Source organism: Littorina saxatilis, linkage group LG4 (genome assembly GCF_037325665.1).
Source record: "Littorina saxatilis isolate snail1 linkage group LG4, US_GU_Lsax_2.0, whole genome shotgun sequence".
Classification (NCBI taxonomy): domain Eukaryota; kingdom Metazoa; phylum Mollusca; class Gastropoda; order Littorinimorpha; family Littorinidae; genus Littorina; species Littorina saxatilis.
The window spans coordinates 33,488,665-33,505,293 of record NC_090248.1 but is presented as its reverse complement, the minus strand read 5'-3'; the positions used below and the strand labels follow the sequence as shown (position 1 = coordinate 33,505,293).

Sequence of the window (16,629 nt, the reverse complement as noted above, 5' to 3'; positions counted from 1 at the left end):
TTGCAAGGCACGTGTAAATCACGTGGTACGTGTGACTAAAACGGTACATGTTTCTTACTTTTGGTACAGGTACCTCCAGCGCTTCCATCGTAGCCGTCTTTACAGACACATTTCAAACTTGTACACAAGGCGTTTGTGTCCGTACAGGAGCCCTGTCCAGAAACACTACACGTTCCGCCAACTTGATTGTCCATAACTGAAAACAGATGCACAAAGATATTAAGCTCTGCAGTAATAACAGCCAATCAATTGGTAGTTTTAATATGCAAAAAACAAGCGCTGATCTTTAGGTTGTCAGGACATCGCTTTTCCCGCTTATGTTGGTTTACCGCTGGGGACATAATTCACATAACCAAAAGAACAAATTAATGCTCATACAACTCCCTGTCGCCTTGCGTTATATAAATCAAAACAAAACATTTGATCTGGCTCCTCAACGTAATGTTCATGAAAACAATGATATCCTACTTATTGACACAAACTTGACCACATTCTGATCTGAATCCACCAATTTGGTTATCAAATCCGAAGAACTTTTTTTTCTTTTTTTCTCCAATACTGACAGTTCAATTTGAGTATAGAGGACTGATGTATTGAATGTGAATAAATAATTCATTACTTTATAGAGATAAAGGCGGAGTAAAATATTTCGTGCATTGATATCAGCTCCAGAGCTGGGGTCCAATTGGAAACCATGTTACGCGAGTGATATTTGAATTTCTTTAGACATTTTAACCATGAAAATTGAATTCATCAATAAATACCAACTCAAAATATATCCATGTCCTGCAGGGAAATAATTATAGATACTTGCACACTTTAATTGTGTATGTTAAGTACATTACAAGGATTTCAAAATACGTCTCTCGCGTAACATGGAAACCAGACTGACATTTAAAATAAGACAATAATGCATACACTGTACTATGTTTTTGTTAATTAATGTCTGTATCATTATCCAAATGGAGTATTCATGTCAAAAGGGAAGACAATACATTCTAGTTGCCATTTAATATACATTATATTCATTTAAAGGACTGAGAATGCGTGTCATAAAATGGACCCCAGCTCAGGCTATAGGACGACCCAAATATTAATTCCGTAAAGCTCGCCTTCAGTTTTCTCTTATTTCTTACAGTCCGGGCAAAGTATGTTGGTGTTTCCGTCTCATCGTGAAGCAAACTGGCGAACACAAGACATACCGATGTTATTTTCTACTGCACTACTATGTGACAGTGCCTGAGCATGGACTTGACTGCTGTTATAGCTGGAAAAAAACTGTATGCAGGCTCACACTCACCACAGCTTGCACCAACAGCTCCAGAGTACGTAGCTTTACAATCACAGGTGCCGGTGGCGCCTGAACACACACCGTTGGCGTCCACACAGGTTCCTTTTACGTCAGGTCCCCCCGTGCAGGCTCCACCAAACGTGTTCGCTGTCACAACTGCAAAGAGTACATTCAGAACCATGCAACGTTACAGAGAGAGAGAGAGAGAGAGAGAGAGAGAGAGAGAGAGAGAGAGAGAGAGAGAGAGAGAGAGAGAGAGAGAGAGACAGAGAGAGAGACAGAGAGAGAGAGAGAGAGAGAGAGAGGCACACACACACATACACGCGCACACACACACACACACACACACACACACACACACACACACACACACACACGGGCAGAGTGAGAGTGTATAGACGTTCAACTCAAAGACGTAAAAGTAAAGTTGGTGCGCATGCGTAGAACTGAGCTTTTGACACCGTCTCAAAGATTGAACAGAAAACACTGTCTGATGTTGCGCACAGAGCTCAAGGACGACACCATCTTTTGTTGACAACACATTTCCTACACAAAACAAACTGACAATCGGGTTATACATTATTTCGAAACAAACAGAACTATAGTAAATAGCACACACACACACACACACACACACACACACACACACACACACACATACACACACACACACACACACACACACACACACACACACACACACACACCAGAACGAAGTACTGCAACTAAGCGATCCTACAAGTTGAGCCTCCTACGTACCGCAGCCAGCTCCATCCGTTCCAGTGTAGCCAGTTTTGCAGAAGCACGTGCCGGCTGTGGCTGCTGAGCACAGAGCGTCTGCATCTTCACATGATCCTGTTGTGTTGACACCATTACTTGTTGTGCAGGAACCACCCACCACGTCCGCGTCAATCGCTAGAGACAGGACACATTCACAGCATGAGTAGTTCTGTTCGACAGCAAATGCACCGAATCGTTTGAATAGTTGTATTCTTCACTAAGATTTATCATTGTCTGCTGCCGGTTGAGTGCTCTTGGTGCAAAAAGAGTTCACTTTCGATGCATTTATACTTATCTTCAGTTAGTGTTTTGACTTATAATGTTGTTTTCCCCTGACAACAGCTACTGTTGAAATAAAAAGCAGACACGCTAGTAACCAGGTTAGGTACTTTTGTTGTATCAATATTTTGGCAGATAAACTGCATTCGTTGGGATGGTAAGAAAGTATGGACTACAACATAACATAATAAACAGCTACTGTTGTCAAATTCAGTGATTCATGATTTCTCCTGCGAGTGTGTTTTTGCACAGGAGACATGGCGTCTCAAATTACAGTATGTCCATAAGCCTTCTAAAGGTCACACATTAGGCTACTATAAGTGATACTGTAGGTACTCATTTCTTTATAAGTTAAACTTAAAAAGCCTACATACCGCAGCCAGCTCCGTCCGTTCCAGTGTAGCCAGCTTTGCATTTACACGTGCCTCCAGTGGCTGCTGAGCACAGAGCGTTTTCATCAGCACATGTTCCTTGTATGTTGGCAGTGTCAGCTGTACAGGAACCTCCAAACTTGTTATCGCTAATCGCTGAAGACAAAAACAAGTCGCGTAAAGGCGAAAATACAACATTTAGTCAAGTAGCTGTCGAACTCACAGAATGAAACTGAACGCAATGCAACGCAGCAAGACCGTATACTCGTAGCATCGTCAGTCCACCGCTCATGGCAAAGGCAGTGAAATTGACAAGAAGAGCGGGGTAGTAGTTGCGCTAAGAAGGATAGCACGCTTTTCTGTACCTCTCTTTGTTTTAACTTTCTGAGCGTGTTTTTAATCCAAACATATCATATCTATATGTTTTTGGAATCAGGAACCGACAAGGAATAAGATGAAAGTGTTTTTAAATTGGTTTCGACAATTTAATTTTGATAATAATTTTTATATATTTAAATTTCAGAGCTTGTTTTTAATCCAAATATAACATATTTATATGTTTTTGGAATCAGAAAATGATGGAAAATAAGATGAACGTAAATTTGGATCGTTTTATAAATTTTTATTTTTTTTTTACAATTTTCCGATTTTTAATGACCAAAGTCATTAATTAATTTTTAAGCCACCAAGCTGAAATGCAATACCGAAGTCCGGGCTTCGTCGAAGATTACTTGACCAAAATTTCAACCAATTTGGTTGAAAAATGAGAGCGTGACAGTGCCGCCTCAACTTTCACGAAAAGCCGGATATGACGTCATCAAAGACATTTATAAAAAAAATGGAAAAAACGTTCGGGGATATCAATCCCAGGAACTCTCATGTAAAATTTCATAAAGATTGGTCCAGTAGTTTGGTCTGAATCGCTCTACACACACACACACACAGACAGACAGACACACACACACACACACACACACACACACACACACACACACACACACATACACCACGACCCTCGTCTCGATTCCCCCCTCTACGTTAAAATATTTAGTCAAAACTTGACTAAATATAAAAACCCACCCAAAACATGAGAAGGTCTTCACAGCAAATGCACAGGCTAAGGAAACAATGAACAAGTCGCGTAAAGCGAAAATACAATATTTAGTCAAGTAGCTGTCGAACTCACAGAATGAAACTGAACGCAACGCAACGCAGCAAGACCGTATACTCGTAGCATCGTCACTCCACCGCCCGTGGCAAAGGCAGTGCCCGGGGAATTGACAAGAAGAGCGGGGTATTCGTTGCGCTGAGAAGGATAGCACGCTTTTCTGTACCTCTCTTCGTTTTAACTTTCTGAGCGTGTTTTTAATCCAAACATATTATATCTATATGTTTTTGGAATCAGGAACCAACAAGGAATAAGATGAAAGTGTTTTTAAATTGATTTCGAAAGAAAAAAAAATTGATAATAATTATTATATATTTAATTTTCAGAGCTTGTTTTTAATCCGAATATAGCATATTTATATGTTTTTGGAATCAGCAAATGATGGAGAATAAGATAAACGTAAATTTGGATCGTTTTATAAATTTATTTTTTTATTTTTACAATTTTCAGATTTTTAATGACCAAAGTCATTAATTAATTTTTAAGCCACCAAGCTGAAATGCAATACCGAAGTCCGGGCTTTGTCGAAGATTACTTGACCAAAATTTCAACCAATTTGGTTGAAAAATGAGGGCGTGACAGTGCCGCCTCAACTTTCACGAAAAGCCGGATATGACGTCATCAAAGACATTTATCAAAACAATGAAAAAAACGTTCGGGGATTTCATACCCAGGAACTCTCATGTCAAATTTCATAAAGATCGGTCCAGTAGTTTAGTCTGAATCGCTCTACACACACACACGCACACACACAGACACACAGACACACAGACACACGCACATACACCACGACCCTCGTTTCGATTCCCCCTCGATGTTAAAATATTTAGTCAAAACTTGACTAAATATAAAAACGCTCGCGCTGGACCCGAGTACTCTTCAGACTGGCTCGCTCAATAAATATAAATGTTTGGAATGTCTGTGGTGTGAATGTTGGTTTCTGACCAGAAATGCAGATCTATCTCTGGCCGATTCATAGATTCAACCTACAAACTGCGACCTCATCTGTGATCAGATGGCCAAGCAATGCGTGAAATCTTTTATTCTAAAGCCTTATGGCTCGTTTCGACAAGCATTAAACGGATGAAATTAACCACATGCAGTTTATTCTTCAGAAAAATGCACACAAAAAATGGGTTGGGTTCGGTGATTTGTACATAAACGTCTTCCTCGCGATAGATTCGCTTATTATTTTGTCTTATGAAGCCGTCATCAACACGAACACAATGATTGCAGAAGCAAACTCTGTACCTACACGACCGAGACACAAGACCGATTATTTCACAGCTGCAATGAGAATAGAGAACAATATTGCTATTGCATATGTCACGTGGATTTCCATTGGTCAATTGGGCAAAACTGAGCTCAGTGCAAAAGTGATATCGACGACATTTCCGTCGATATCAGTTTTGATATCGACGACCTCTTTATTGCTTCCCCACTTCAAAAACAAAAACACCTACATTTAAAAACAAACAAATATATTACCCAATATTGACGGACTGTGTGATGATATCTTCTGCTATGGTCTCAATTTTGATATCACTGTCGAAACAGACCAATAGCAGAAGATATCATCACACAGTCAGTCAATGTTAGATATATTGCTAATTCTCTGGACATTTTGTATTTACTGTAAAGAAATTACAAAAGTATTTGTCTCAGTTTTGGCTGTTCCATATCCCTCCCTCTGATTATCATTTCTTTTTGTTCACCCTTTTATTGTACTTTTCAGTATTTTAAAATGTTTTTCCTTTCAAAAAGTCTTTCGTCACTTGCCCAACTAAATTCTGGGATAATTACATTTTCACATATATTTGTTTGTTTTTAAATGTAGGTGTTTTTGAAGTGGGGAAGCAATAAAGAGGTCGTCAATATCAAAACTGATATGGACGGAAATGTCGTCGATATCACTTTTGCACTGAGCTCAGTTTTGCCCAATTGACCAATGGAAATCCACGTAACATATGAAATAGCAATATATGAAAATGTAATGATCCCAGAATTTAGTTGAGCAAGTGACTAAAGACTTTTTGAAAGAAAAGACATTTGAAAATACTGAAAAGTACAAGAAAAGAGTGAACAAAAAGAAATAATAATCAGAGGGAGGGATATGGAACAGCCAAAACTGAGACAAATACTTTTGTAATTTCTTTACAGTAAATACAAAATGTCCAGAGAATTAGCAATATATCTAACATTGACTGACTGTGTGATATCTTCTGCTATTGGTCTGTTTCGACAGTGATATCAAAATCTCGACCTCCGGTCTCGATTTTGATATCACTGTCTCAACAGACCATAGCAGAAGATATCACCACACAGTCCGTCAATATTGGGTAAAGACGTTTTGGGTAAGCTTACTTCACTGACAAGCTAGGAACAGACGGAAAATTCTGAACAAAAGTAAATGACGTCAAAGTCTCTTTCGTTTTGCGTGTAACTTTGTCATGACGTCTTTTTGTGTGATGCGTTCGGATGTTCTATCAGCTCAATGGCTGCGTGTTGCCCCGCCGGTGTGAACTCCTCCTACGGCCAAGTCGTTTTTGTGGTTTATTTCGCATTTAGGTCCCAGGTAACATTATGAAGTTTTAATACGATCAATCGGACCTATTATCAAGTTAGTGTATCAACTTTTGAACGAACTGCGCCCAGTAGTTTCCCAGCAATAAGCTGTTAAGTCGAAACAGACACACACACAGACAGACACACGATTAAAGTCTGCTGAGCCCAAGTACTAGCGTACTCGGGGATAAACGTCGTTATAAGCGTACTCGTATAGCAATACGGCGTTATCAATGTCGCGTCAGATTCAAATACAGACTGTGACGATGACTGTGACGTCATTCACATATACCGAGACGTCATTCATAGTTTTCTTCCACACGAGATTACGTTGATTGTCTAACGAAGCCGTCAGGCTGAGTTAGACATCAGCTAATCGAGTGTGGAAGAAAACTCTGTCACACGTTTTGCGTACTCAAGCTTGACAACCCTAAACACAGGAGCAGCCATTGTGAAGAGATCTACTTTTTGACGGAAGTGACCGAACAACTATGAATGATTTCTCGGGATATGTGAATGACGTCACAGTCATCGTCACAGTCTGTATCTTTTGAAGCATCGAATTCTTCATGACGTCTTTCTGTGTCTGCATCCGCGAAATGTTTGTTCTTTCCGGGGTCTTTGTCATAGAGAATACTACATGGCTTGCTGTGTCGTACCAGATTTACACGAGTTGTTTTTTTAAATATTGAACTGCGAGCGAAAGCGAGCTGTTCGCTATTTGAAAAAGCAACGAGTGTAAATCTGGTACGAAACAGCAAGCCATGTAGTACCTATTCTGTTTGTCCTATACATACTGTATTTACGTGTATTTTACTGAAAATGTCCTGCAGTCGAGGCAGCTAAATTGAAGACGCTTGTTTTGGAACCTCGATTTCTTCTAAAGCCTCGTGCAATCTATTACGTCAAAGTAAAGAAACGTCACTCTGAAAGTGTGGCGTGACGTGTTAGTTCTAAAACTTCATCGAGGGTAATTAGCGAGCGCAATTTTTGTTTCTATAATGACGTTTGTCTCGGTGACCTTGGCATCATAAGGAAAGGAAAAACAGGTCCCTGCCAGACTTGCTTGAGACAGAAAACACCCATGGCATGAGAAGTTCTTCACAGCAACTGTACAGGCTAGGGAAACAATGAACGTCGTTAACAGCGTACTTATCAAGACGTCGTGATCAATTTCGCTTCAGATTCAAATGTCAGAGTGTTATCTGTTTTCAATACCCCCAAATAATCATCACAACCACATTGTTGGTGATCCTTTACGCAGGCTAGCCGAAAGCAAGAAACGGTATGATTTTAAAGCAAACAGTGTTACATTAAATTAAACTGTATTTTGTATTGATAAAACAGGAGAACTTACCCCTCAGAAAATGATTTCATCCCCCAACTTAAGTGACGTCTCTTTGATGACAGGCTTACTCAGTACCCTTGTCCGTACGATTGGAAAGAAAGGCGCGTTACTTGTATTGTATTTCTACATAAGTCAAGGAAACCGTTACTAAGCTTACATGATAAGAAACAGCTGAACCTCATGCTGTTTCATTGACATTGATTTTATTCTGAACTGTCTGTTGCACCACCGCGTTCCTATGTGGTGTGATAGCCCCGTGTTAATCGAACTCGACTCGAATTCAAATATTGAATATGTGTTTGTCTTACTGCAGCCTTGTCCATCAGTCCCCGTGTAGCCACTTTTACAGCCACAGGTGCCGTCTGAAGCTGCAGAACACAAGGCGTTAGTGTCGTCACAGTTGCCCTGGGCGTCCGGGCCTCCTGTACATGCACCGCCAAACTTGGTATCGGGAGCTGAAATGACATCATCATCATCATCATCATCATCATCATCATCATCATCATCATCATCATCATCATCATCATCATCATCATCGTCAATCATCATCATCATCATGGTTTTTACGCTTGCAAATGAGTTCCCATGCAGGTGAGCAATTACATATGTCTGTACATGAATACAAATCTGTAACTGTGCTGCAGCTGTTGCTAAATTGATGTAAATTCTTATTTGCGTGTTCATTTATTTTTGTTCCAATGCAAAACGATTCGTGCAATTGTCATTAATATCATTGAGAGGGTAGGGCTGGGGGAGGAGGATGGCAAAAATGTAAAATACGTGTGTGTGTGTGTGTGTGTGCAGGGCCGGACCAAATGAGTTGTAAGGGGGGGGGGGGGGGGGGGTTCCTCCTTTTTTGGGGGGGCAAATCAGCGAAGTGGCGAAGCCACAAGCGCGCGCCTGCTCTGCAGGCGCGCGAACTAGGGGGGTCCGGGGGCATGCTCCCCCGGAAATTTTTTGAAAAACGGTTAAAATCTGTGCAATCTGGTGCATTCTGGGCCTTGTTTTGAGGGTTAAGAGCAGCATTGTTTTGGTGCTAAAACTAGTAAAAAAAACCAAAAACACTCAAAGCAAGGTACATGCTTTTTCCAGGGGTGGGGTTCCGGAACCCCTGGAACCCCCCCTGGGTCCGGCCCTGTGTGTATGTGTGTGTGTGTGTGTGTGTGTGTGTGTGTGTGTATGTGTGTACCCCCGTTTCCACAGGTTTGGTTGCCTAAATCACCATAAGGCAACCATCCACACGTGGATGGCAACCTAAACTCTGGATGGCAACCTAATTGTGTGGATGGTCGCTTCATTTAACACCGTTAAATTGACTTTTTTGACGGAAAGAATGTCATAACAATGTTCAAAATGACATTCTTTCCGTCCTCTATAGGCGACGAAATAGGTCAAATTTTGTGCATTTTTTAGTGCAAAATTCTTCGATGCCGGAGCGAGTACTGCACCCAGTGCTGTTGTAGTGCAAGTGCACTAGAAAGGCACTACACCCAGTGCCGCCTCTTAGGTAACCATCCACACTTTAGGTATATGTGTGTTTGTGTGTGTGTGATAATATGAATGGGATGTGAACTCACCTATACGGATGTGAAGCAGAGATACTAGGTTTTTATACACTGAATGTTGTCTGACATTGGCAGGGGGGGGGGGGGGGGGTATGATTTAATGTAATTTGTGATAATGTATGGGGGTTATGATGTAATGTATATATGTATGATGATGTATTCTGTGTCGATTGTGAATGTATGGTGGGGTGGGGGGTATGATGTAATTTAATGTGCGATGATGTATTTGGTGTTTGATAGTGTATGATTGTTGTTAGTTGTAGATTATAGTACGATGTTTGATGTTGTAATGTTTGTTTTGTGAGTGTGTTATAATGCAATATGTTATGATGTAATGCATGATGATGTATTCGGTGCTTGATAGTGGATGTATGCTTGTTAGTTGTAGATTTAGTACGATGTTTGAGGTTGTAATGTTTGTGCGGGTGTTATAATGCAATATGTAGCCGTACGAGGGTTCCAGTGTGTGAGTTGTACATGGCCGGGTGCTAGAGTGCTGCATGAATGAGTAAGTGCATGTGGAGTTGTAGGCCCCCTATGGCTGGGTGAATTGTGGGTTGCGTACGTCCGAGGGGCACATGTAGCCTGTGAGTCTGAAGTAGTGGGTATGTTTGCGTAAGGGTGTGCTAATATTGAACTTCAGTTGTGTTTTGTAAATGTCTATGTATCAGTGTATTATGTCTTGCCACACACATGCCAAATTTCCTTGTATTGATGAGGACAATAAAATGTCTTGTATCTTGTATCTGAAGTTAGACGGTGTATGCCATTCGCAGTACTTTTAGTAAAACACACAGCGTAAGAAATAAACATCGGTAATGAGCTAAACATCAAGAAAAAAAAGCACTAGCTCCTATTCTTACGCTGTATTTTCCGTTTCTGTTGTTCATTCCAATAGGAAGAAGAACACATCAATTGTTTACATCAGTTCACTTTTTTTTGGCTTCCTATTCTGGTTTATTCATATATTTATTTATCATACACATCTTTTCCTCATTTTCTCGTCTGTCCAACGTATCTCCTCGTGGAGGATTTTAATTGATCGCTGAAATGCTCACCACATATGTTAGAGGCTGTAGCTGTGTGTCCGGAGCCACATAAACACTTGTTGCTGCTTGCCGTGTCACAATCTGCTCCCGTCACACATTTGTCCGAGTTCGAAGTAGGGTCGTTGCAATCCTGGCCAACTTTGATATCTGAACAACAAAAAATAAGCCAAGTACACCTGATTAAACATGTCCTTATTACCGTACGCCTAGGTCAACATGTAATTTGTATTTTTTATTTGTATTTTTTTTTTTTGAATCTGAAGATTATGATTATTTAGTGCTCAGCGGAAACAACTGGCGGAAGAATTCATATAGGGAACGCTGCATAAAACTCTTTCCAGATATTTATTGATTTACCATATATACTTCCGTTGGCAATAAAACAAGAATGAATAACATAACACCTGTTCTTTGCTGGACAAGGACTAAACACAACATGTTCTTACGAGTACTCCTCGCACTCCATTGTCTGTGTCGAGGTCCGCTTAACATCGGTTGCTTCCTTTTATACAGGGTAACCCCCAAAAATGCTACTTTCAAAACTACTAATATATTCTACATCCTTAAGCTTAATTAGTTCATGTCAGGTATAAATTAACTTGAGCATTTGCACAGCAAGTGGCATTTTTAAGGTTTTCCAGTCATTTCATTTCGAGTTTAGCTAATATCTTCACAGTTGTGCATGAACTTTAGTTACATGGCCAATCCACAAAGTTTTCAGTCTGAAGGTTAAAAGGTCCGACTTTTACCCTCGCTCCAAAATGTGTTCCAAATTACACCTTCAAAATTGCAAATGACAACAATGCTTTCCTGTCTAGGGATTGCCCTGAACCTAGCTGTAACCGCTTTCTTCAGGTAATCGATAATCTAAAGGGCGAAAGGGGCGCTTTTGTATACGAAGACATTCACATAATCCAAAAGGTAAAAGTCTGGAGGGTTTAAATGAGGTAAGTTTCGCTACCGCTCAATGTCAAACTTCGTTCTGTTGAGTCAATCCCCGATGTCGGAAACTTTTTTTTAAATTGTACAAAATTCAGACCATTTGAACTACGTTGTGGATAGGGCATGCATACGCTGAAGTTCATATATGGGTGCGTCTCAGAAACTGAACCTTTTGTGTGTGCCATAATCAAATTAGCCCACAGTTGAAACATACTGAATTTTAAATCATGATATTGGTATTTTTGAGACGTAAAATGAATAAAGAAATAATACAAACAAAACTGAGTATTTTGCATGATTATTATAAAGGTTGTTTTGCGAAAAAAATGATTGGATGCGTGAAAAATGGAGGTCTGATCTGTGACACGAACCATCAACTAGTTTTGCACCTCACTACAAGAATCGTTTAGAATGTCCAAGGACTGCTATTCTTGTTATGTGTGTTTGGTTTAAGTGTACTTGACAGTTGAAATGTTATTTTGTCCACAGAATTGTTTTTTTAAACAAAATTAATCGCTTGAAAGTTTGCCATCACTTTCGTAACATAGTTTTCCACACGCGTGCAACAGCAACAAGTCCTAGATTTGAACTTTAGAATGTGCATATTCATCTTCAACACGACCTTGACATGAAAGGACATAGAAAATCGCTACGCTAAATGTTATTTAAGTATTATTTTCTCAAAATTGCATCTGCAAACTAAGTTGAAAGTTGCGCAATATGACATGTTTCTTCAAAATTCAGTTACGATGGTGAACGGTTTTGCAAAGAATGTTCAGAGTTTTGAAGAAAGATTAGAACTATTTTGCGCGTAGTGACTTAGAGGTGCGGGTGACTACGCATGCGCAGTTACAGAGAGAAATAGTTCAGCTTCCAGCAGCGAAGAAAGATTTCGAGCATGTTTCCGAAGTCTGTGATTTTGTTACAAAAGTGATCAACACCCAAGGTTCTTGAGAAAAGGTGAGTTTTTGCTGCTATGATATTCTATGAAATGAAAAATTAGGCTAAACATTTGTTAATAATAGTTTTTCTTTCGATTTCACCTAGTCAAAACTTGACTAATTGTTTTAACATAGAGGGGGAATCGAAACGAGGGTCGTGGTGTATGTGTGTGTGTCTGTCTGTCTGTATGTGCGTGTGTGTGTGTAGAGCGATTCAGACAAAACTACTGGACCGATCTTTATGAAATTTTAAAGGAGAGTTCCTGGGTATGATATCCCCGGACGTTTTTTTCTTTTTTTCGACAAATACTTTTGAAGACGTCATATCCGGCTTTTTGTAAAAGTTGAGGCGGCACTGTCACACCCTCATTTTTCAATCAAAGTGATTGAAATTTTTGTAAAGCAATCTTCGACGAAGGCCGTACTTCGGTATTGCATTTCAGCTTGGTGGCTTAAAAATTAATTCATGACTTTGGTCATTAAAAATCTGAAAATTGTAATAATTTTTTTTATATATAAAACGATCCAAATTTACGTTCATCTTATTTTACATCATTTCCTGATTCCAAAAACATATAAATATGTTATATTTAGATTAAAAACAAGCTCTGAAAATTAAAAATATAAAAATCATGATCAAAATTAAATTTCCGAAATCGATTTAAAGGAACGGTAAGTGTCAATGTTTTCTTTAATTGTAAAAGTTGTATGTTCAATGGAATGGTAAGTCTGAACAAAATAATTACTTTATTTTGTTTTTAGCCAGTGAATGTGGATGCATCAAAATCTTGATAGACATTAAACAAATTCATGTTAGTGAAACTAGTACACATATTGCATCAATCTTTGGTTGAAATCGCAGGTACTTGCATGTTTCAGGTGCAAGAGATTCGACCTGATGAACTGGTGTAGGTAAAGTTCCTTCGAAGGAAACCGGAGGGGAGCTACTATTGCTTTCCAGGGATCTATGATATTTCCTTAGTCCCTACATCTGATGCAACCATGATTCGTGACCCCACCTTCAATGCCAGGGGGCATTATTTCTTTTGAAATAAATTAATTAACTGCAAGTGGCAACTGTTCTATATGTAACCAATGCCTTTGGTTTATTGTCTTAACAATTGAATGAACCACTTTTGAACATTTGCATTCTTCATGTCAAACCTTATAATACATGTCTGGTTGTTCGTTTCCGAGTTACATCGGTGATGAACTTTTCATTAATTTTTCTCTTTTTTGGGGGCAAAGTTTGATTGATTTTGTCCAGCTTTTTTTCTTTCTGTTCCTGTTTTAGTGTTTGGCATTTTACCTAAGAAGAATCTGGTTGCAAAATCAGCTTCATTTAGTAAAGTTTGTGGGAAAAAACATAACCGTTTCTTTGTTACAAAAGTGATGTTTCCATGTTACATCGGTGACCATTTTGCATTCTTTTGGGATAACTTTCTAACATTTTGTCTTAGAGCAACAAATCTTTGTATATATGCTATTGTGAAGGTTAAATGTCAATAAGACTGAATGAATGCCATGTATCAACATGTTCTGATCAGGATATCATTAATTAATTTTCATTTTTATTTTGAAATTTTGACGAATGCATCGAACTTTGAAAAAAACATTATTTTGTTGTTTGCATGTAGTCATTTCATATTGAACTCTATAATGGCTTGTGATTTAACAATAATAACTGAATAAAAGTCGGTTTCAGCCTTATAAATGCAGTTTTTTTGTCTTTTATTGTTTCCATGTTACACGGGTGATTTTGCACACATGGTCCAAATAATGCTCAATATATGGCAAACTAAAGGCAATGTTATATTTGTTCTTGTTTAAAATGAAAAGGTACACCCTGAGAAGTGTGCAAATAGTATTATCAAAGTTTTCTGGGAAGATTTTACTTTTGGTGATAATGTCACACACAGAGGACGAGATTCTGAGACGCACCCATATACGAAACATGAAGTAATTCGACAGTTGTAGAAGAAAGTAACATGTGTGTGGGTTGCATTTGTTTTGACCCTGTATAAAACTTCAAATTCTCCGAACCGGAAGGAATTCTGCATAGGGAACTCCTTTTTGTAAAATGACGTCAGTATCTTCCGGTGATTGGTCGATAGGTTTCGGTGTTAGAATGCTAGTGTGTCGTTCACGCTAAGCCTTGATGTCGGTGCTACTTGATTTTGCTTTCCATACAGATACAAAGTAAACGGGAGAACAGGGGCAGTTATCAAATTAACGCACCTCGAACAGAGAGATCAATAGAGCGTGGAGAAAAAGAAACACAAACGGAGCGATGCGGTTACGGACCCTTCGTACTATAGAACTCACGAGTAACTCTCAAAGTAAACATTTACTTTGTTGCCCCAAAATAAAGTTACCCCCGTTAGCGTTCCGTGCCGTTAGTCCGGAAATGCCAAGTTCCGTGGCAAGCAAAGCATATTTTTGTATCGTTTAAAGGCACAGTAAGCCTCCCGTAAACCATCACAGAGCTCCCCGAGCGTCTACATACAGTACAAGCATACTTTCATTTGAACGCTCACCGAACGGGAACATCCTGGCTGCTTTCTGTTGAGCGTGAGAAATTTTCAAAGAATTTATTTTCGTGGATGAGTCCTCTACAGCAGTTGCGCCTCGTTTTGGTGCTGGCTGTTATGAATATGATACCGGAAATCACGCCCGGACAGTAAGCCTCCCGTAAACCATCACAGATACTGTCAGGCTTTTACACACAGTACAAACACCCTTTCATTTGAACGTTCACCAAACGGGAACATCTTAGGTGGCCTACGTAAAGAGCGAGCAATTTTTAAAGAATTAATTTTGCAGATTGTCTCGAACACTTTTTGGACCCATCCTGAACTCAGGTCAAAAATGAGTTACTTCCCTTCGGGTCTCATTCTATCGATGTAAACTGGCCATAGCCGTGGATCGATGATTATCAGAATGTTTTTGGACCGTGGTGCGCTTTTGCGCTAGACCTAACTTTTAAAATCTAAATAATAAATTGACAGCTTGTTACACAAACATTCTTTAATCATAAAAGAATTCTTTTTTCATCAAGACAAGATCAGTACAATTCGAAGTTGTGAAAGTTTGAAAACAGAAAAGCCCGGAAGCAGGGTCACGCAAGGGACGTAGCAGACGACGGTTTATCAGTGCATATCGCCGTTCCTCTCAACAGTCAAAAACCATCTCTAGAGTTCTTGTGAACCACAGCCGTTTGTTTCGTGCATAAAAACGTGCTATTGTAGATAAGCTCACATCGAGTCGCATTCAAATGACTAACTGACGACTACATTGTGAAAAAGGGAAACTGGATCACACGGGTTCACGATGGCTCAGGGGTAAGATAAACCACGCAAAAATAAATTCTTTGAAAATGGTTTGCTCTTTACGGAGGGCACCTAGGATGTTCTCAATCGGTGAGTGTTTAAATGAAAGGGTGTTTGTATTGTGTGTAAAAGCCTGACCGACTCTATCTGTGATGGTTTACGGGAGGCTTACTGTGCCTTTAAGTTTTTTTTCAAAGCCCTAACTATACACACAATGTTTTACTAAACTGCAGTGAAATAATCATCTTTATTGAATCTTTGAATTTCTGTAACAAGCAAGAGCCGCCTTGCTGTTCGCTTTTATCCCCCAAGACGCGACAAGACCTTTCTTTTATCAGAAACTGGTGCGCATTTTCATGCTGTTGAGCAACACTTACGGCATTTTGCGCCAGCAGAGACCAAGGCATCGCAGGTGAGTACAATAGCATTGTTTACGCTGTTGGTGCAGGTGTCAGCAGCGGCGTCACACGTAGCATCAAGATCCTTTACTGCCCCTTGCACTCCTGGTGAAAGAGATCGAAACAATCTTCGTTCAACTTTTGCATACAAGTTTACACCAAGATTAAGAACCCAAACAACGTTTTAAAGTAAAGAAAATAAGTATAACTTAAAGCGAAGTAGCATTTAGGATAATGTGCGTGATTACACAAACATGGTTAAACCAAAACACGTTTTAAAGTAAAGAAAATAAGTTAAACTTAAAGCGAAGTAGAATTTAGGATAATGTGAAAGATTACACAAACGGGGTTTGAAGCTTTAATGTGATTTTATCGGTCCACTTTGTCATTGCTGAAAAAAGCGTCATTTTTGTCATGATACCCCGCAAAGTTGACGAAACTTCAGAGTAGGCGTACATTGACAACTTTGGTGTGTGAGGAGATAGGCATGCCAATTATTTATCGAAAACAGGTTGTATGTAGGCATGATATGTTTCGAAGCAGTCTACTTTGTCATTGCTGAATAACAGCGTCATTTTTGTCATGATACCCCTTAAAGTTGAC

General features: G+C 39.4%; 1 protein-coding gene across 1 annotated transcript in view; it reads right to left on the bottom strand.

The window, feature by feature from the left end:
• The window catches only part of LOC138964549 (multiple epidermal growth factor-like domains protein 10), a 63,483-nt gene that overhangs the window by 6,207 nt on the left and 40,647 nt on the right, over positions 1–16,629 (bottom strand). The window contains exons 2-7 of the mRNA XM_070336530.1: positions 16,006–16,131; positions 10,426–10,563; positions 8,111–8,257; positions 2,725–2,877; positions 1,301–1,447; positions 59–196 (exon numbers count right to left, since the gene is read on the bottom strand). Of these exons, the coding sequence (XP_070192631.1) occupies positions 59–196; positions 1,301–1,447; positions 2,725–2,877; positions 8,111–8,257; positions 10,426–10,563; positions 16,006–16,131 (849 nt within the window). The remainder of the gene's footprint in view (positions 1–58; positions 197–1,300; positions 1,448–2,724; positions 2,878–8,110; positions 8,258–10,425; positions 10,564–16,005; positions 16,132–16,629) is intronic.